The 22,697-nt window shown below is 39.0% G+C and overlaps 1 protein-coding gene across 21 annotated transcripts in view; it reads left to right on the top strand.

The window, feature by feature from the left end:
• The first annotated feature begins 9,684 nt into the window (after positions 1-9,684).
• Positions 9,685-22,697, top strand: part of MTHFD2L (methylenetetrahydrofolate dehydrogenase (NADP+ dependent) 2 like) — a 143,068-nt gene continuing 130,055 nt past the window's right edge. For 5 of the 21 annotated variants that reach the window (XR_011538679.1, XM_070614646.1, XM_070614654.1 and 2 more), the window contains exons 1-2: positions 9,804-9,968; positions 11,772-11,863. Coding sequence is in view for 6 of the 21 variants with exons in the window: in XM_070614642.1 (XP_070470743.1) it covers positions 9,826-9,968 (143 nt within the window). In the remaining 15 variants the exon portion in view is untranslated. Of the gene's footprint in view, positions 9,969-11,771; positions 11,864-13,594; positions 13,748-22,697 lie in introns of those variants that run through there. The other 16 variants (XR_011538676.1, XM_070614643.1, XM_070614644.1 and 13 more) reach the window with 12 other exon arrangements.

Below are 22,697 nucleotides of genomic sequence, written 5' to 3'. Positions count from 1 at the left end.
TATAATAACAATCACTTCATTTTCACCCTGATTTGCTGGTAAAAGGAAATGAGGCAAAGAGAAATCAATTGACTTGCCCAAGGTTATAAAACCTGTTAAGGGCAGAGCCAAGGCCTGGTGCCAGGAGTCTCTCTATTGTCTTCCATTACTTTCGCTTCAGCTAACAAGGCCAGCTCCACCCCGGTTGCACCCAGCTTCTGGGAATGCTGAGATTTATAACTTCCAGAACGAGACCCACTGTGTATTTCTGGGTGAAGTGCATTTCTTCCCCATGATGTGGCAATTCATCGGGCCATCTAAGACATCCTGACTGCTCCTCCTTGCCAGCTCTAGCAGCCTCCCTTCCCTGGATCGCCAGGTGCTATGATCTTAATCTGGAGTGACGTCTATCTTCTGCGTTTTCTCTTTGCTGTCAATGTTAATATGTAACCACTCTAATTTGGTTAGCCCCCTCCAGAGTTCACATGGAGAGCCCACTGCTCCTCTGTTTTTCCATTTTGCTTTATAAACAATTCATTCAACTGCCTAAGCCAGGGCATGGGTTTCATCACAGATGGACTCTCTGTCTCTGGTTTGTATCCACCTGGGCTCTAGGTCCTGCCATTTCTACCCTCTGTAACCACTCTCATCTGTAACTCCCCCTCTCTCTTCCTTGTGAAATTGCCTCAATTATGCCTTTCATCAGCTTTGACAGGATCATTTATGTAACTTCCTAACTTGTCTCCCAGACTCCAGCCTGTCCATGCCAGCCAGTCAGTCTTACTCGTTGCAAAGTGATTGTTGTGAAGAGCAGATCTTATCAGGTCATTCTTCTACTTGAGATTCTTCAGTGGCTGTCTATCACCTATAGCCAACATTCTGGGCTTAGGTGGTGCATTAGTTTGCTCAGGCTGCCATAACAAAGTATCATAGACTAAGTGGTTTAAACAACAGAAATTTATTTTCTCAGAGTTCTGGAGACCAGGAGTCCAAGATTAAGGCGTCCATAGGGTTTGTTTATTCTGAAGCTTTTCTCCTTGGCTTTCAGGTGGCCATCTCCATATATGTTCACATGGTCTTCCCACTGTATGTGTCTATGTCCTAATCTCCTTTTCTTAGAAGAACACCAGTCACGGTGGATTAAGGCCCACCCTAGTGACCTCATTTTAACTTAATTACGTTTTTAAATAGCCTGTCTCCAAATAAGGTCACATGCTGAGGTACTGAGGGTTGACTTCAACATACAAATTTTAAGGGGAACACATTCAATCCTTAATAAGCGGCTTACTCATCTGATTCCTTATAAAGATTCTTATTATTTATTCTCACAATATGTCTCAAAACACACAAAACACTGTTAGTTGCCCCAAGAGCTGTGCCAGTCTTCCTTGAGACTTTCAAAATTTAATACTCCGCTAGCAGAAAGAGATCCAAATTCCTAACTATCTTTATGATCATTCCATCAGCACTTTACTCAGCCTGCTGTTAACCATTCAGATTAACTTATACCCTCAAGTAGGTAAACTGGTTATACTTATTTATTCAAGAAAAAAATATGTGCACATCACAAAAATTCCACAGGGTTATACAGTAAAAAAAAACACCAACCTCTGCCTCCCACTCCAGATCTTCATTTCTCCTTCCCAGAACCCATTAGGATTACCAATTTTCTGTGAGTATCTTGAAAAAAATATCCTATACATAAATCTGCATATATGTTTGTGGTACGCATGGGACAATACCATGCACACTGTTCTGCATCTTGCGTGCTTTGTGTAAAATATGTTTTGGTGAATGCTCAATTTCAATGAATATTTTTATATATTTCCCTGGAGGTAGAGAGATGTGAGACATACTATTTTATTGTTGAAATGTATCATTATTTATTTAAGAAGTTTCGTGCATATATAATTAGGGTGCTTCTAGTCTTTCGCTTTTTTTGCTCTAATTACTGCATCTCATTTCTTTCCCTTGTCTAATTGCATTGTCTAGCATGTCCCAAACTCTGTTACATTATAGTGGTGGTTCTAGATATCATTGTCTCAATTTCAGCCTTTTAGGTCATTTCTTCTTTTGTTCTACCATTAGGCATGGTGCTGACTTTGGCTCCTGTTATATGTGTAGGTTGGTGCTCCTGTTATTTTTAATATTTTAGAAATATCTATGGGGAGAATACATTTCCACTCCTCATGTGTCTTTTTAAATTGAACTAGCTCAATTTGCATAGCATTCCTAGTCTTCACTAGCTCTTTTTATGATTCTGTCCAGAAGAGAAGTAACTTATCTTATTTGGAAAGAATGAGTCAGGCATGCTCACTTCAGTACCTCCCTTTTTCCCTTGGAAGCAGGCCTTCCATGCAGATGAGACCCCTCTGGTCCAACAGCAAAAGTGACTTAGTGTCTTTCTGCTTATTTGTGGTATTCAGTTGGCAGTCTACAAACTCACATACTAAGCTACATCTTCCAAGGTATTTGTTATCAATATTAAATACTGATTATTGATTCCATATCCCACTCATTTGACTTTTCTTTTTTTGTTGTTATTATTATTTTTTTTAAGTGCTGAGGTCGTGTCTTGAGCTCTTTAGATATCGCGACAGTGAGTGTGCAATCATATTTTATTGAAAGTATTAAAAATCTAGAATGGATGTTTAAGCCATTTTTAATGAGTACAGATAATTTAATCCATTGTCAGCTTATTGATATAGGTATATAGTATGCCCTGAATAAATAGTTATTAAGTTAAATTTAAAAATCACTGTATTTGTATATTCATAAGTAAAACACTGTCTTTACCATAACGTAAAGAGCATCAAATTCTGTATCTGTAAAATTAGAAGGAAAATAGTAATTACCCTTAAACCTTTATAAAGCTTTGTAAAGATTAAATAAAGAAAAGGTAATTCATGTAACACAATACCTATAGTACCAGGAAAATAATAAGTTTTCAGTAAATATTAGTAAATATTGTTTATTTTTAAAATAATTGTTAACATTCATATTAACTCTCTTCCTTTTATCCCCTCCATCAGTTAAAGTCTACATATAACTCACTTGTGCCTAATGGATTTTAATAAAAGTACAAGTAATTTCACAAACAAGGCTCAAAACTTAGGGTTTATCATCCATTTCATTGTCTCTTCTACTTAAACATGAATACATTATTGTTATGTGGCAAGGTAAAGCTAAATTGGAATGTATGTACAGTTTCTTTTTCCTTAGAAATGCACCATAAGCCCAATATGTAAATAATTCAAAAAGTGTTCTTTTTTTTGAGGAAGATTAGCCCTAAGCTAACATCTGCCACCAATCCTCCTCTTTTTGCTGAGGAAGACTGGCCCTGAGCTAACATCCATGCCCATCTTCGTCTACTTTATATGTGAGATGCCTACCACAGCATGGCTTGCCAAGCGGTACCATGTCCACACCCGGGATCTGAACCAGCAAACCCTGGGCCGCCAAAGCGGAACATGCGCACTTAACTGCTGTGCCACCGGGCTGGCCTCCAAAAAGTGTTCTTTTTGTCTGAGATGTTTTCCTGTTCATACATTATATTTTTTTCTTCTAAAAACTTAAGTAGAGATTATTTAGGATAAGGCAAAGGATTTTGCTACCCACTGCCCATCCCTTTCCAGTTGTAATGACTCAATTAGATTTTCCTGCAGAAGAGAGGTAGAGCCACCAAAGAAATATGGACAATTTAATGTGACTACTAAATATTAAAAAGCTTTTATTATAACTTTTTGAGTTGAGTACTATTAGAAAACACTTCAAAGGAACACTGTTAATGTAATTATTAACATTCCATATTATGTGTAAATATTTAATTTGTACTTCATTTTCATGGCTAAGATATCATATAGTGGTTCAATTCTAACATTGTGTTAAATGGGATTACAATCAAGTAAAAACAATGTGTACAGTAAACGTCCTGGGACAATACACACACATATTGACAGCATTCTTATTTGCAGACTGTGAGGATGGCAACAACAGTACAGCTTCTGATTCTTCTTCTCCTCTTCCTCTTTCTCTTCTTTCATTCAGCTTTTCCATAACTTTGAAGTGTTTTATAATGAACATATATTACTTTTATAACCAAAAATAGAAGTTATGTTTTAAAAAGAAATTCCAAGGTTATGTTTAAATGACCCACAACATCTAGATGAAAGTCAAGATCGAGTCCACTATTTAAATGCACTAACGAAAGGAGCTTCGTCTCTTCCACAAGTAACATTTTTATTTTCTGTATTATTATGGATAGAAAAAGTTTTACCAAATTTTATTACTAATTTTTTACAAATCTGGTAATGAAAACTTTTCATATTTATTATTCTTTTCTGTGCATTTACATCCATAGACAACGTGCTTTTTGAATCATTACCAAGCTCTTGATTTCATGAAATATGGGTTCCCTCTAGTGGCCAAATTAATTATGGAAAATCGATGTGATTTTAGAGTTAGAAAACATTAGAATTAGATGGATTACATCTAAAGAGAATCAACAAATGTTTAAGAACTGTGTTTTACCAATTTTAATTGATGTATAATTTACATACAATAAAATGTTCCCATTTTAAGTGTGCAACTCGATAAGTTTTGATAAATGTATATGATGAGGATTTTTAGGCTGCTTAATTTTAAAACGGTTTATAATGAGGATTTTTAGGCTGGTTAGTTTTAAAACTACAGATGAGATTCAGGCTCCAGGGAGTGGAATTTGCTTGTCCCTTTGATGGGAAAGATTTACATTTCTAAGGAAAACCTCTATCTGTGAAGATGCCTCCCTCTCTGTTGCAGGAAGGAGGATGGTCTTATCTCTAGAAACTCTTAATCAATGCCAGAGGCAAGAACTTAAGTTGGTTACTGTCTGACAACCTCATGTAACTGACCCCCCCCCCCCAACAAATCCTCCTTTGTCTTTAGCTGAGGATAAAATTCAAGCGGTAACTTCTGCCATTTACTCAATCCGGTTTGATTCTTATCTAAAATTTGTGGGACCGCCAAATGGCCGGACCAAATGGGCACTGACATCATTTTAACTTTTTTACATATTCTTTGTCTTGTAAAGAGATAACTCACATACCTATGCCTTAAATTTAGCCTTACTCTCCACCCAACTTTGCAGCAGAAGCAGCAGCAGCAACATGCCAGCAGCAGCTCTGCCTGCCCATGGGTCCTTTCCCCATGCCAGCGTCAGCAGCAGCAGCTCCCCATGCCAGCAGCGTCTCTGACTGCCCGTGGGCCCTGTCCCCACGCAGCAGCCTGACTGCCCATGGGTCCTGTCCCCATGCCGGCAGCAGCAGAAGCTCTGACTGCCCATGGGTCCTGTCCCCGTGCTATTCTACTCTCTAAATAAAAGAACACTACTGCCAGAATCTTAAAAGTCTAAGAAATCTTTCTTTGGACTCCTTGGCTCACTGACCCCGCATCATATAGACCATATAGCATACCACAATCAAAATATAGAACGTTTCCATCACCCCTAAAAGTTCTTGTGTACCTTTTGCAGTCAACCCCAGACAAACAGTAAAATATGGAATAAGAACGGTGAGAACAGACATCCTTTTCTTGTTCCTAATCTTAGGATCTTTCACCATGAAGTATAATGTTAGCTATGGGTTATTCGTAGATGTCTTTTATTAGCTTGATGAATTTCCCTCTATTTCTAGTTTTCTGAGAGCTTTTTAATTTTTATTATAAATGAATGTTGAATCCTGTGTAGGGGAGGAAGACATTTCCTCTTCCCAAATGGGGGTTCGTCTGGCCGGAGAACAAATTAAATTCACATGAGACAGAATAGCAAGAGAAAATTAAACAAAGCTTTATGAGGAACCATGGCCCAGGGCCTTTCTTCCTGAAGGAAGAAAGGGCACCGAAGAAGTGGGGTGCACAGAGTGGTTATATACCCCCAAACGGGGTGTTTCACATGTGATTGAAATGTCCCTCCCACAATAGTCACAAGATTGCCCTGTCCGCACAGTGCTTGATGGACACAGCAGGTAGTGGGTCTGCTATCTTGGTGGGCGTAGCAGGAGGCAAGTCGATTGTCTGGAGCTGGGCGGTCACAGGTGAGCACAGCAATCAGTTCCTAGCCTAAGGAAAGATGCTTAATCCTTAAAGAAATGCCAGCGTTGGGAGGGGGAGGAAAGTTGGTTACAGGAGGTTACCAGACTAGCACAATAAAATGCAGATTTAAGTCCTTGCCTTTGCTATTGACTAAGAGTTTCTAGAGAGAAGGTCATCGCCTTTCTTCTTCCTGGTATAGAGAGGGAGGCACCTTTTACAGATAGAGATTTACTTTACAAATGTAAGTGTCCTAAGGAAGGACAAGTTCCATTCCTCAGAGCCTCCTTCCCTGTCCCAGTTTATCAAAAGCAATCAGCCTCAAATAATCCTCACGCCAAAGAGACATATCTTGGGGTGGCCAATTCCAGGTCCCCACAATACCCAGAAGTGGGAATGATGGATGATACGGTAGTTCTATTTTTAATTTTCTAGGGAACCCTCACACTGGTTTCCATAATGGCTGCACCATTTTACATTTCCACCTACAGAACACCAAAAGAGTTCCAGTTTCTTCACATCTTCACCAACATTTGTTTTTTGGTTTTGCTTTGTTTTTTGATAGTAGTCATCCTACTATGTCATTGTGGTTTTGATTTGCATTTCCCTAATGATTAGTTTTGTTGCCATAGTAGCCAGAATTAAGCTTACATTTGCAGTTAAAGTTAACCTAAAAAAGAAAAATATAGGAAATTCTGATTTATAGTTTCAAAGCCAATTGTTTTGGATTATAGGGTTATAATTTTTCATATTCAATGAATTGGGGAAAATCTCTTCTTCAAACAATTCCTCCAACCAGGTTGAAAAACATTTCAAGTCCTCTGTGTCAAAACTGCCTTTAGTGGAGCCATTTTAAAATGGAGTCAGAGCTGCCTTTCCAGAGAAACTGCCTCGCTATCTTGCACCTTGGAGTGGGCCAAACCTTTGGACTGGACCAAAATGGCAATTGTTTTACAAGCAACTATTTGAGAAGTCAGCAGGAGAACAGACATCCTGATCACAAAGACTGAGGATTGTGGACTTTCTGAAGATAGAATCAATAGACAATCAATGTTTAGCCAAGACTAGCTCTCTGCCTCCAATTGCAATTAAAATTCTTTGTAAGACAACCTACCTTCTTTGCTTTTAAAATCTCCTAACTTTTATTCCCTAGTGGGACACTATTTAGGTTTTGGGAGCTGAATCTGTGCTCCCTAAATTGCAATCCTTTGATCCCAGACAAACACTTTGCATTTTAAACTGGTTTCCATTTTTGCAGGCTGACATCTTTAGTGCGTTGGATTCATAAAAATCACTATTAATATATATTGCTCTTAATTAAACAGCTGAAAATGGCAATGTCACTGTTGTCCAGAGATGATCCAGATTAGCTTTAGGATAGTTACAATTCTGTTGGCCACGGCATCAGTCAGAAACCTGGGGAAAATTTCCCGTGGCATAATCCAGTTGACCGACATTAATTTGCCCATTTGTAAGAATAGCAGGCATAATGTTCTGCAGGGGTGATTTATTAATTGAAAAGAAAACCAACATGTGTCAGAAAACTTAGTCACCCAACAGCTGGCAGTAGCCCACAATACGCATTCGCCAGCGTACTTAGCTCTGGGAAAGGCTCAACTACACATTCCACACCTCTGGGTGGGAGTAGCAGCTCTGTCCTAATCTCCTCAGAGGTGACTGTTGGGGTCCGTTGGGCATTGCATTCCATTCCTGCTAAGCCTAGGTCCAATTCATTTATTGATTCATGTAACAGATGTTTAGTGAGCAGTTAGCATGTGCTACCCACTGGGATAGGCTCTGGGGATAATGCCATGGAGGAGACTCTGAGATTAGACAGTAGGTAGCCTTGCTGGTGGGGCCACCATTAGATGACAGAGGGCAGTGGCCTTCCTTTGCTTGATGCAGCCTCTTCTCTCAAGATGACTTTAATGAGCTACTCAGGAGCAGTGGAAGTTTATTTCATGGTTGGGTGGAATATAATTTAGCTTGCTCATTAGTAGGAAGTCTATACTATTTATGTGTGAAGAGAGAGAAAGGAGCTGGCAAGACACTAGCACAAGACAGACAATAAGGAAGAGCAATGAGCAATGTATCTCCCTATGAGACAGGCACATATCCTCTGCAAGGCCAAATGATTAAAGAAAATTTTGATGAGATTGTTTTGCAACGTGGTAATGTAAATGGATTCCTTATCAACTTGAATTAACTAATTTTCAAGAAACTTCTGAACACATACTCTTTGCCTAATACTGTGCTGGGCACAGTGGAATGCAAAAGAAGTGGCGTATGTGGTCCTTGACCTCATGGAGGGCATGCCTTCCTCCATCCAACAAAGAGCACAGAATATTGCCTACTCTGCTGGACTGATGACTACTCCTGGGCGGGAATCCCTCCTTCAGGACAATCACTCTGGCTGCTGTCCCAGCCTAATCAGACCACAACCACCAGGGATAAACCTATAGCAAGACAAAGTTAGGATAACAGGCTCCTTGCAATGAGAGAGAATGCATACCAGAGGAACCCAGAAATGTCTCATCAAATAAAGGAAAATACAGGATTATTATAAGATTTGGGGAAGGGTAGAATTTAGGTGAAATTTAAATGAGGCAGCATTCCGGCAGGCTCAAAGCAAAAAACAGCTGTGTGTAAAGGGGCCAACATCAGACCAGACTGATGGGTCCAGGGGCCTGTTTCCTTGGAATTGATAAAGTCAAGATAGATGCGGAATGTGTCCAGAAATTCCTCCTCTGAAGCTCGGACCTAGGCTGGAAATAAAAGCTGCTTCTTTGTGTTAGATTAACTTAGATCATCCTAGCAAAAGTCCGATGTTTCCTTTTTACTGATATGATTTTAAACAGCACATTTTCTGACAGTCTATGAATTCAGAGAGCAGGGATTCTAAGAAAGCAATGGTCAAAGGCATTGTGACGACACTTCACAGGTGCAGCCGGATCTTGGGAGAAATATTGTTTCCTACTTTGCAGCTGGTTTCATTTGACTGTGTCTTATCTGTCTGTTATCTCAGCATAACGAATAAGTCTGATTTTTACTTTTTCAAAGGGAGCTGATATTTTGCTTTCTCACTGCAAATTCACCACACAACGCAGGTTACTAGGCTGTGTTAACTTGAGCAGTCTCTGGAAAACCACGGACATGGGTTAATGTTTCGTTCCAGAAGTGGAGACGATAAGGTAGAGCTACAGAAATCCTAAGGTCCAGGACTTATTCAGCCAGGAGCCCCTCCTCCCTCCACACACTCACAGTTTTGTTTCTTTCTCCAGCTCCCAGGGTGTCTCAAGGTCGCACTAAGGGAGTGGGAAACAAAGAACCAATAACATCCTTCTTGCTTTAAATCAAATTCCACGTAGCTACAGTGGCTCTTGGGCAAGGGCTCTGGCTTGGGAGAAAGCAGACGCGCTTCTTGAGCTCAGTTTAGCATGCTCTGCGGTCTCGCTGTAGGAAGATCAGCAGCTTGTCCGGCAGGTGCGAGGTCGAGTCTTATTAACTCTCACAGACTCACCCCGGTATACTCTGCCCCGCGCCCTGATGGGCCCGGAGTTCCTTCGGCCCCGCCCCCGCCCCGGTTCGGAGATGGGTGCCTGGCCCCACCCCCGAGCCCCAGAGCTTGGCTCCTGGCCCCGCCCCGCCTGGCGCGCCGGAACCCGGCTGCGGGGACTCGCTCTCCCGCCGGGCCGGGTTGGGGCGGAGCCCAGCCTGCAGCTGCGAGGGCCAGGGCGGCGGGGGGTGGAGCCTCCGCCCGGAAGCCGGGGATCCGCGGCCATGGCTGTGCGGGCCGGCGCCCTCTCGCTGCTCCGAGGCCTCCTGGGCCGAGTGCCGGCCCTGAGTGGGAGCGCGGCGCCGCCTGTGGGGGCGTCGGGCGCGGCCGGGCGCGCGTTGCGGGGCTTTCGGAGCAGCGGCGTGAGGTACGAGCGCTCCCGGTCGCTCGCTCTCCGCGGGGCGCGTGCTGCGCGGTGCGAAGCCGCCGGCTGTGGGAGGGGCGGCGGGCGCGGCGCGGGACGCCCGGGCTGGGCTTCCGACCTTGGCCTTGCCGGCCGCCCGGGTGGGTGGCGTCGGCCTCAGGTCGGGCTGCTTGGATGTGCTCTGCTCTGGGCTCCGGCCCCAGAACTTCCATCTTTGCAGCAGGTGCAGTTGAGTGATTCAGGGTGACATTTGAGGCCCTCAGGAAAGGTGCCATAAAAACGCACGGCCTGCTTGGTGCCGGCATTTGTTTTTATTTTGGTTATTGTTGTGTTTCCTAAACAAAAGCGTGGGCGTTGTCCAGATGGTTTACTAATATTTGAGTTTCTGAATTCCTTTGTTGGTGGTAATGCTGACGTCTTTTCCAACTCCAAAATCCTTAGTGATTTCACAAAATCAGCCATTGATCTTGGTTTCTCAGTCTTTTTCTGTATGGCGCTTCCCCAACCTCTGCGATCTGAGATAGACGCGATCAGTCTTAGATTCACTGCATCTCTTTGGACCTTGTTGCTGGCTAATACTTTGCAAGTACAGAACAGTACGGGTTTAACTCTTCTGCACAGTCATGCCCAGGAGCACTTCACCCTTCATTTGCTTGTCGTAGTTGCAAACTCAAACCTAAGAAACTAAAAATATATTCGCTTGACCCAGGGTCAGTGAGTCCAGAAGAAACTTGGTTCTCAGACTTTCAGGGCTTCCAGTCATGTGTTTTCACTGCCGTTGTCCCTGGCCACAGATTGTGTCTTGCTCATCTTTTTCTATCTCCAGTGCCCAGCACAATACCTGGAATAACGTAGTGATCAGGGATATGGAAACATAGCTAATGCATATTTAATTTAAATTGATTAACTCCAATGTAATTGATTATATATTTGGACCTTCGTCTTGAGTGACTGTAGTAAAAAATTCTTTAGGGTTTACTTTGGACGTAGTTTTTAGTGACTAGGTCTTCCACGAGGATATGTGAGAAAATAACGGTGATTCGGAGTTCTGGTTGTGTAAGCTCTCATGGGTCTGAAAGAATTTACCAGTTGGTTTGGAATGAGTAACTCTGCAACCTGGGAAAAGGAGATTCTATAGAATTCTATTTGTATTACAGCACTGAAGGAATTATCTACTATAGTCACTCTTTATTTAGATATGTAATTATTTTTTCAGTTGTTTTAGTGCTGCTTTCCAGGGTAAGGATAATCTTCTTCAAAGTTTACAAGTTGATTAATTTCCCTTTGTCAGCTTGGTGTAAACGACCCCATCACCCTGTCCTCTCCATGTACACTGAAGAGAAGGCACAAGTTACAACCCAAACATTTGTTGTAGCTACTTGCTTCTCTCTCTCTCTGTCTGCTCTCTCTCTCTCACACACACACACACACAAGCCTAGTTCAGATCTTTTTAATTATATTTAATGGCTTCCTTATAATTTAAAATGGTTAAGTGCAATAATTTTGGTAACGCTAGTCTTAACATAGATAAGAAGTATTGCTTTCAACCCAGCTGCTTTCAGCTCCATTTTAAGCAGATTATAACTGCATAAAAATAAGTGATACTTTCGATAGTTTTTATTTTTTAAGGCTGCACTAATTAAGCTAGGAAAGCATGGTGTTTTTGACATCCTCTTGGCACTGAATACCATATATAAAGGTGAGGTTGGCTATAAGGTTGAGAAACACCTGTGGACTGGTGGGTCTCGGGTGGGGAGGAATTCGGACAGTGTGTTGATGCTTATTGGTGTCTCTTTTCTCTTCTAGGACCAGCAGAGAGAAGAGATTCCATCTTCCAGAGGTCGCCACTGTCTGCCTCCCCACTTATCCCCATCATCAGTCATCTTTTTTTTTAACATGTAATGACACATTCGTTGTCTAGTTCTTCATAGTGAATGTAATTTAAATCTGACATCATTCCTATTGACTTGAAATTTGAACCTTAGTGTTATTCTTGGTGAAAATTGCCTTTGATTTGATAAATTCCCTCATGATATTAACTCTTTTAAATTAACAGATTTATTACCGGTTTCTGAGCGATATAGAGCTTAAATGAAAAATGAAAAATTATTTTTGATTATCTTTTCATATTTTTGATTAGTCAGATACCTAACAATTGAACATATAAATACTTTTTTAGTGGAGGAGTGCTTTTTTTTAGTAAGTGGAATTTCAGGAAATAATGTTTAACGGAATTTGAAAGTCACAAAATCTTGAAGTAGCATTTAAAGTTTTTCTTTCAGTGGTTTTCCCTTTAAAATTTGCAGTGAGTTTTTTTTCTATTTACTCGTGAGAAATTAGATCTTATTAATTGGAAGAAACTATATTTAATGTCAGAGAAATAAATAAGCCCTTCTATTTGTTGCAGCTTATTGTTTCTTAAAATGAATTATCTAAACAGCCAAAAAGTTAAAAATAAAAAATTCTTGGTGATTAAATTTTTCCTGTTTTGCCTTGCTGTGTAAGAATGTCCTTGCGTTGTAAACATCACACCAGTCTTTGGTCCAGTGCTTTTCAGTGTATGGAGCTGGGCAGCAGCCTGTCCCATTTGGAGGGCAGGTTACAGACCTTGTACGTTAATGTCATGCTCAAAGCAGATTTGCAAGGATCCTACAACAGGTACTTCCCCTAACTCTGCCTTAGGTCATCGTACGTGAACTCGTTTTCAGTAATTAAATGGATATCCCAAGTGTTTGTTCTGTATTTATCCTGTTGCTCATTGATTCCTAAAATCATTGATTTGGCAGCTTCTCTCAGTTTTTTTCTCTCCTGCTGTGATTCATTTTAGATTTGTAAAATTTGGTGTCCTAGCCTACATCTCTTTATGCAAGCCTCACCTTTCTTTATGTCTCACTGCCAATGGCTTTATAATTTTTGCAGCTAGGCCAGCATTTAAAAGAACCTATTTTTTAGAGCTAGTTTATGGTTTATGTTATTTAAATATTCATGTCTTGTAGAGTGGGTAGTTGAATTTAATAATTAAAATAAGACATTTTTATCTGTAAGGCTGTTCATTTTTCTTCAGACTCTCCCCTCTAATACTTACTCAGTATTTCTGTCTCTGCAGAATTATTATTTGATTTAAAGATCCTTTTATCCTCATGTGAAGCTTGAAGGACCCAGACTCCAGTTAGGACCCTTACTAAAGCTGATTTTTCTGTAAACCGATTTCAGCCAAGGTAGAGTTAGTCCCCATGGCTAGTAAAGGCAGTTTCTCAAAGTCATAACTTATTTTGTTGACAAATACGGTAGTGTGGTTTTCCTGTCTTAATGCCTTGCCTGTTCTAATGAAAATGAGATATGATAGCTATCTGGCTACAATTTTGATTTCTAAGCAGTTCTTATGTCATTTTAAATTTAGAACCTAATTGTTTCACCATTTAGTGTCTTATGTCTTAGTTTTATGTCTGTGTTCCAGCTTTTCAGGGATAGTGTCTTCTAATATAGTGTCTCCGAAATCAAGTTTTCTAATTTTAATGGATTAATAGATGAAAAAAGGAGACTGATATTAATCTCATATTTTGTTACTCAGTCATGGTTTTAGTAGTAGTTTAGCAGTTTCTTTAATTACCCAAATCTTTGTTTTTCAGATGCTTTGAAGTTATGTTATCCTTTCATGTTACTACCCTGATGGGATGATAAAAACAGCAGGAAAAAAAACCACCAGATGATCTTCCATGGTCACACACTCATGGAATTCCATGGAGCTCACTGAAGGTGTCTTAAAATAGTTTGGCTTGGAGGTGATTAAGTTGTGGAGGGATGTTTAAAGAGAAAGGAGCTTGGGTGAAATTTGAACTGCCAGTGAGTGGGATAAATTAATGGTTAGTAATAAATGAGATTTGCTATTAAGAAGTGCAATATGGACCAGAAAAAACACACCTGAAAGATAGAGAACTGTGGGGTCAGAATGGCACATAATCCAAACCTAAATTGGTGTCAAAGAAGAGTGGAGGGTTGGATATTATCCAAGAAGGCTTATCCAGCTGCTCCACTTAACATTACATCATAAGCATTTTCTGTGTTGCCATTGTTTCTGTTAACATTGTATTGGCTGCATCATATTACACTAAGTCATTTGGCCATAACTTACCTAACCATCTTGCTGTTGTTCAATGTCTGGTCCTTGGAGTATATGAAATAATTTACTCTCAGATTCAGGTCATGTTGTTGACAACTTCATACTTAATGATCTGAGTCCTATGTAGGTTTCTGTAATTATTCTCATTAAAGAGTGTGCATAGAACTAAAAGACTATTCAAAGATTCATAATTCTAAAGTGAAGGCATATAAATAGTTTAAAAACGATGTTCCCGTCCATCCCCCCCTGTTTTCGGCTATTTATATTTAACTTTGCAATGAATATCATCTTGCCTTTAATCCATTTGTGTTGTTGAAAAATAAATTCTTGTTAATATTCAATGAGCCCTTACTCTGTGTTAAGCGCTTTGCTGAGATATTCCACACAGTATATCCTTTAATCCTCACAACAACTGAAGGAGGTAGACACTTACTATTCCCAGTTAACAGATTGGGAAATTGAGGCTTAGAGGAATTGAATACCTTGTCCAAGTTAACACAGTAAATAAATAGTGAGGGCACGGTTTGAACCTGCGTGATCTACCCATGATGTAGTGCTTTGCTCTACAAGCACTTTATAATTGTTGACATATCTCATATTGCTTTTCCTCTTTTTGAAAACGTTGATTAAATCTCAGAGAACTTTTGAGGATCAAGAAAGTTAATTTTACATGCAAATCTTAAAAATTATCTTGTCAGATTCCCTTAAGAGTGTTTCTTAACCTGGGACTTCATGGCTAGAATTTAGGGGATCCATAAACTTAGATGGGAGGTCACTAACCTCTAATAAATTTAGCATTTTCTTCAATGGTGAGTGTTGGCAACAACCAACAGTAATATTAGCAATACTTGTAATGTTGCCAATAAAAACCATACATATTTTAATATCACAGAGTTGATGTAGAGAGCTCAAAACTACGTACACTCGTCATTACTTTGATATTATGGTAATTATTAGAACTGTTATTTAATGCTTTAACAAAAAGTGTTTGATAATATTTCAGTAAAACTGGTTTCCTTGTAAACCTGTGTGTTTCATATTTAACATTTAAAAAGATTGTTCTGAGAATCTGAGAAGGTGTCAGAGGATTCAACAGACTGCTCAGGTGTCCTCATGGTACAAAGCTTAGCATCCATGATTCTTTGTGAAAAGGTGTGGATGTTGTTTAGATGGCTACTGATGTTCTAGTTTATAAGTTAGGGTCCTGTAAGAGTTAAGTTACAAAACTGAATAACGGAATCATATGTAATGAAAAGAATTTGCTTTGCTTTTTATTGATTTACAAAAGTACAATTTCTGATAAAATTACTTCAAGGTATAAGTATAGTATTTAAGATGTGAAATGAAATGTTTTTAAAAGACCGTAAACTTAACATTCCTAAGTATTCCTAAGTATTTACTTTCAAAATGTTTGTTTCAAAAGGCTTCCTAGTACTAATGATTGGTTTTATTCCGTATGTAATTTTGTCCTGGTTCCCTTGGGTTTTATTTCTATTGTATTGTTAATTCAAACTCAAATCTCCAAGTTACGCTCTAAGATACAAAGTAATTAAACTGTGTTAGGACCTGCAGAGAAAAGTTAATTGCTAATGATTATATTAGGCTTTTTTTATCTTTATAGATCATAAAAGTTTACTGCAGCTCTAATTAACGTTGTGGTTGAAAATGAGATTGAAACCTAGATACAGAAGCAAGATGCCAAGTACACAAATTAAATACACTGTTGATCTTGGGTGGATTTTATTTGTTATTTTACTGGTTCGTGAAGGACTATTTTGATACACAAGAAAAGTAGTGATTTTTTTTCTCCTGTTTACTACTTTGCCTTAGTTAATTAAACACTTCATTTAGTTCTAGAACCATAGATTAGCATAGTTACAGTTTATTTTCTGGAAAGTATAGGTAAATAAACAAGCTCATAGAAGCAGCACTTAATGCTGATGGCTTTCTGCTCCCATGTTGCTTTTGGTTATCTGAATATGTCTCCACCTGTTTCTTAACAGAAACTAGGAAAGAGAACCATTTTTGCAGAACAGCCAATCAACTCTTAGTCAAATCCTCTCATGTAAGGTAAACAGAACACTCCCAGTATATAGTATGAGGAAATTGCATGCCTTTGAGAGCAGTTCAGTGACTTGTCCAACCTCATTATGGCTACTAATGGTGAACCAAGGCTGACACTCAGGACTTGTGGCTTGGAGTAAGTAATTTGTTTTGCATTGTGCTGCCCTGCTACTCACATCCCCCCACACTGTGATTTATTGCTCCCTAATGAAGCCATATTTAGTGCCAGCCCAGCAGTGGAGGGGAAAAGAAAGTGCTGAAAAAGAGACCTGCTTGTCCTGCCTTCTTTGGGGGTCACTTGCAGCATTTCTGCCTTTTCAGAAAATGTCACCTGAGCAAGTAGTGACACGGTGCATGGTGTGAAAGATAGCTAAGGCATCAAATTGACTGTACCTTTGATATGTCTTAATGGCAATGTGACTATGTAATTTTTTGACCAAAGTAGCACATTTATGAGAATAAAAAGAGACATTAAAGTAATGAAAATTTAGAATATTTATTGACTTACAGATATATTAGTGGGCCTATGAAAGAGTTCTATTTGAAACTTTTTTCAAAATTAATGTTTTTAAAGGTAATTTATATCTTTATACGTTAAAACAATTTAAATTTTTTATCTTAATTTTATCTTTATTTTTTTCTGTTGATTGAGTAACTTTTAACACATGCCAAATTCTTGGTACATAATCACCTACTTGAATCGGTTTCTTTTTTTTTTTTTTTTTTTAAAGATTTTATTTTTTCCTTTTTCTCCCCAAAGCCCCCCAGTACATAGTTGTGTATTCTTCGTTGTGGGTTCTTCTAGTTGTGGCATGTGGGACGCTGCCTCAGCGTGGTCTGATGAGCAGTGCCATGTCCGCGCCCAGGATTCGAACTGACGAAACACTGGCCCGCCTGCAGCGGAGCGCACGAACTTAACCACTCGGCCACGGGGCCAGCCCCTTGAATCGGTTTCTTAGCCGTATCTTTTATCTTGATACTAATTTTCTGAAAAAAAAAAGATGCTTCATTTTAAAATTAAATTCGCTACAGTTTTTTTAAAAGTTGCAAATTACTCTTTTCTTTAGACAGTAGTATTTTCAATTTTAAAAGTATGTCTCTCCAGATGCTGAAGCACCTGTGAAGCCCAGACCAAACTCTGCCAAATGGAACATAGTCTCAATTCTAGTTTTTTTCATATTGAAACGTGAAGATATTTCAGTCTAAATATTTTCACAGGTGTCATCTTTGTGCCTGCTTTCAGTATACCTTTTTTTGATAAATACTTAGGGTAAAAGTCATCAAATAAGTTGTTCCTATTTATGATTTTTAAAATATTTTGCCATATTTTGATGTAATAAAATTATAGGACTTCTCAATTCCATTCCATTCCATTCCAAAATATAAATTTATTCAATGAAAACTAGGAGCTCCATCAAAAGATTCTTCCCACAAATTGGAATATTTTAAATTGGCATTATAGCCGTATTTGTTTACTAAGACTGCCATAAACAAAGTACCACAAACTCGATGACTTAACAGAAATTTATTTTCACCCTTCTGGAGGCTACAAGTCTGAGAGTGAAGTATCTGCAGAGCCGTGCTCCCCCAGCCTCTTGTGGCTGGTGATCCTTGGTTTTCCTTGGTTTGTAACTCCAGTCTCAAAAAGTCCTGGCACTACCTTAGCCAGTCTGTCTCACCAACTGTGAGTCCTGTTGTGTTCTGTGATGAAAATTTTATCAGAGAAGGTGGAGGTTTTCTTAACACAGCCCTGCCCAGCTTTGAATATAGTGGGGGAGACAGTAATTTTAACAAGGACATAAGATCCTACGAAAGGGTAAGAGCTGCTTGCTGTGGGAGCTCATAGCAGAGGCAAGTCTTCAGGGTAAAGGGGTCAGAGAACACTTTCCAGACTGCCTTCCACACTGAGACTTGAGGAATATGTGGGAGTGAAGGAGGAACAGACTTGTTAGGGAGGTTAGAGAGGAAGGAAGGAGAAGGAAGAGTGTTTTGGTTGGAGGGAATAGTATATGCGAAGGCCCAGAAATGAGAACCTGGCTCACTTGGTAAGTTGAAATGCAGCTGTGTGTAGTGTGGGACTTGGTGAGCACAGCGTTCTTTAGTGATGAGGTTAAAGAAAGCTCATGCAGGGGTTTGTAAGCTACAGGAAATTTGGATTTTAGTTGAAACTCCCTTTTCTCAGTTTTTCAGGTCAAAAATTTTGGAGTTGTATTTGACTTCTGTCCTTTTTCTCACATCCTACACCCAATCTCAGTAAATCCCAGTGGCTCCACCTCCAAAATAGAATGCAAAATAGTCCAGAATCAGACTAATTATCATCTCCGCTGCTTACCCCACTTGCCCCAGCCACCATCATCTCTTTCCTGGGGTACCACACTAGTCTCTTAATGGGCATGCCCACTGCCCCTTTGCTCCCTTAGAGGCTGCCCTCCACATTTTAACCACTTATCGGTGAACAGTGAAAATCAGGTCATGATTTCCTTAAAATCTCCAAATGCCTTCCTATCTCACGGTAAAAGCCAATGTCCTTTTGAAGGCCTGCAGGACCTTATGTGATCTGATGTCCCACTACTTGTCTGACTTCAAGACCTGTCCTGGTCCACTTGTTCTTTCCACTGCAGCCACTGGTGTCCTTACTGTTTGTCAAACATGCCAGGCACGCTTCTGCCTAAAGTCTGTTGTACTTGCTGTGTACTTCTCTTGGCCTAGAATTCTTTTCTGCAGATAAGCACATGACTTATTCCTTCATTTCTTTCATTTATGCTCAAATGTCACCTGATTAATCAGAGAAGTGACACCTTAACTCACCTATATAAAATGGCAGCTCTAGCCTCCAGATACGCCCTTTCCTTCTGTTTTTCACATATGACATGTTAAATATTTTCTTTTTTAAGAAAAGTTGCTTGTGGGGCCGGCCTGGTGGCATGGTAGTTAACTTGGCCCACCCCACTTTGCAACGTGGGGTTCGTGGGTTCAGATCCTGGGCACAGACCTACACACTGCTCATCAAGCTGTGCTGTGGCAATATCCCACGTATAAAATAGAGGAAGATGGGCACAGATGTTAGCTCAGGGACAATCTTCCTCAAGCAAAAAGAGGAAGATTGGCAACAGATGTTAGCTCAGAGCCAATCTTCCTCACATACACACAAAAAATTGCTTGTGTCTTCTTTAGCTAAAGTATAGTTTCTATAGAAGCAGACAATTTGTTTTATACACTATTATTTATATTCCTGGTGCCTAGAATAGCACCTGGCACAGAGAAGTTTCTCAATATGTATCTACTAAGTTATTAAATAATGGGCGTGTAGTGAGGAGTTTTAACCAGGAAACTGACATGAGTAAATTTAGAAAATCACTCTGGCTGTAATGTGGAAAATGGATTAGCAGAGATCAACTCTGCAGCCAAGGAGCACTCTTAGGAGCCGTGTGCTTCTGACTGAACATCTGAATTGTTGCTGATATTTAACATTTGTCAAGAATATGCATGTTAAAAGATCTCATTTGTTTATGCACTAAGGACTACGTGAGCTAGATAATACGTGTGTTTACCACTTCTTCCAGCATGTGGACTGATACAGGCATCCTCCCATTGGGCCTCCACTAATTCCAGGTTGCCTGATTTATCCTTATATTGTATCTCCCACAGAACCAGGCTTGCTGAGGTCTGCAGTGACTGCGGGAATCAATAGGATGGGCCAGCTGCTATGGGAAATCCTCAAAGTCCCTATTCGTAATTGGGTGACTGTCATATGGGTGTTTACCCATAAACACCAGCTAGGCCAGGCTATATCATGCCAGCTATAATGAGCAACATGACTTAGCACATCAGAGCTATAATGTAAAGTAAGCCCTGTCACTCTCTCAGACTCCAGCATACTGGGTGCAGTCAAGTTTAATCTGTATATAGAGTGTCTCTTTGGAAGCCAGGAATCAGTTTATGCCATTGTCATCTATGACATTCTCGGGGTCACACAGTTTCGTAGTGTCTAGGCCATAATTATCCTGGCTTATGTTTAGTGATTGCCAGTTTCACAGTAGCCTATGAACAAATTACTGTGTGTAGCAGAGAACCAACTAATAAAACGTATCAGCAGCAACACTGCTATTCATATGCTGTAAAATGCAACATGGAGTTCAGGTGGTTTTGTATTTTAAAATACAAATGTATGTTCTCCACTGTAAGAGTGAGTGCTAATATATTAGCAGGTAAACTTGCTTCTCTAGTAGAGTATTTTGCCCTAACTGAATATTGCTGACACAACTTAATTTATGGAAAGTATTTATTTTTACTACCTCTTAGAAATAATTCATGCTGGAATCAGTTGCCATATCTGCAGTTGGTATTTGCTAATATAGGAGGTCTTTGTTCTCTTAGCATTAAAAGGCCACCTAAGTGAATTAATAAAAATTGGGCATCCGAAATTCATATTAAATAGTGAAAAAAGCTTGTTACTTAATCCTGGAAAATAAAATTTAAACTCAGAAGTAAGTATATTTCATCTCAACTTGATTTAGTCTATAATTGTAATTATGTACTAATTATTAGAATGTACAAAAACACAAACTACAAAAGCTCACTCAAAAAATAATAGATAACCCAAACAGCCCTCTATATTAAAGAATTGGAATGTGTAGTTTTAAACCATCCTACAAAGAAAGCTCCAGGACCAGATGGCTTCACGGGTGAATTCTACCAAACATTTAAGGAAGAAATAATAAGAAATAATAATAATTCCATACAGACTCTTCTGGAAATTTGAAGAGAATGAGGTACTTCCTAATCATTCTATGAGGGCAGCATCACCCTGATACCAAAACCATACAAAAACATTCAAGAGAAGAAAACTGCAGAGAAACACCTCTCATGCACACAGATGCAAAAAGTTAACAAAATTTTAGATGAAATCCACAATATCTGGAAAGGACAGATATGTCATGAGCAAGTGAGGTTTATCCTAGGAATACAAGATTGGTCTAATGTTTGAAAATCAATCAGTGTAATTCACCATATTGAAAGACTAAAACAAACAAACAAAAAAATACGATATATGATCACCTCAATAGATACAGAAGAAGCATTTGACAATATTCTTATAAAAAGTCTCATCAAACTAGGAATAAAACTAAATCATAGAACTAAGTGTATAACCCGAACCCATGAAACTTCTAGAAGGAAACATTGGAGAAAACCTTTGTCACCTTTAATTAGGCAAAGATTTCTTATACACAACACCAAAAGCATGATCCATAAAAGGGAAATTGATTGAAATATGTCAAAATTGAGAACTGATCTTCCAAAGCTTAGCTAAGAGAATGAAAAGGCAAAACACAGACTGGGAGAAAAATATTTCAAATCACATATCTGATAGAGGACTTAAATCTAGGATATATGAAGAACTCTCAAAACTCGATAATAAGGAAAGAACCTATTAAACAATGGCAAAAGATTAAATTACACAATTCCCCCAAAGAAGGCAGGCAGATGGTATATAAACACAGGAGAAGATGCTCAGCATCATTATTCATTAAGGGAATGCAAATTAAAAGCACAATGAGATACCGTCACATAGCCACTAAAATGTCTAAAACTTAAAGGCTGACCTTACCAAGTGATGATAAGTATGTGGAGCAACTGGAACTCTTACATACTGCTAGTAGAAATGTAAAATGGTACAACCACTTTGGAAAACAGATTAGCAATTTCTCACAAATTTAAACACATACCTACCATATGACCCAGCCATTGCACTCCTAGGTATTTGATTAAGAGAAATGAAAGCATATGTGCATACAATGACTTGTACGTGAATGTTTATAAAAGCAGCAGCACTTGTCATGACTAAAAACTGGAAACAACCCAAATATCCATCAACAATTGAATGGATAAATTTTGATATAGCCTTACAATGGAAAATTACTCAGCAATAAAAGGAAATGAACTATTGATACAGGCAACAACAGGAATGAATCATAATTATGCTGAGTGAAATTAGCTGGGTAAAAAGGCGTATTTAGTGTGCATGATTCCATTTTTATGAAATTCATGATAATATAAACTAATATATAGTGAAGGAAAGCAGATCACTGATTACCTGGGGATGGAGGGAGAGCATGACAGGGACAGGTGAAATGGTGAGATTATAAAGGAGTATCAGGAAACTTTAGGGGTGATGGATATGTTCATTTTCTTGATTGTGTTGATGGTTTCCCAGGTATATACATATATCGGAGCATCAAATTGTACATTTTAAATATGTGCAGTTTATTTTATGTCAATTATACTTCAATATCTTGTTAATATTATATCAATATTAATTCAAATCTATTACAAAATTAGGGCAGTGGAGCAAGATTGATAACACTGAATTTACCATGACCTTCCATGTCTTGAAAGCTGTTAAAGTTTTAGTGGAAAGTAGAAAAAATTAGAATCAAAAGTAGAGTTTTCTTTTAATTATACTTTCTTATAAATTAGAAGTTTACGTATAATTGTTTAGTTGTATTGTCTAGCCAGTCAGTTTACTTGCTCAGTTAGTTGTTTACCCA

The sequence above is a fragment of the Equus przewalskii genome, chromosome 3, assembly GCF_037783145.1.
Source record: "Equus przewalskii isolate Varuska chromosome 3, EquPr2, whole genome shotgun sequence".
Lineage (NCBI taxonomy): Eukaryota > Metazoa > Chordata > Mammalia > Perissodactyla > Equidae > Equus > Equus przewalskii.
Note: the sequence above shows the minus strand (reverse complement) of the source record. Positions and strands in the feature narration are given on the sequence as shown.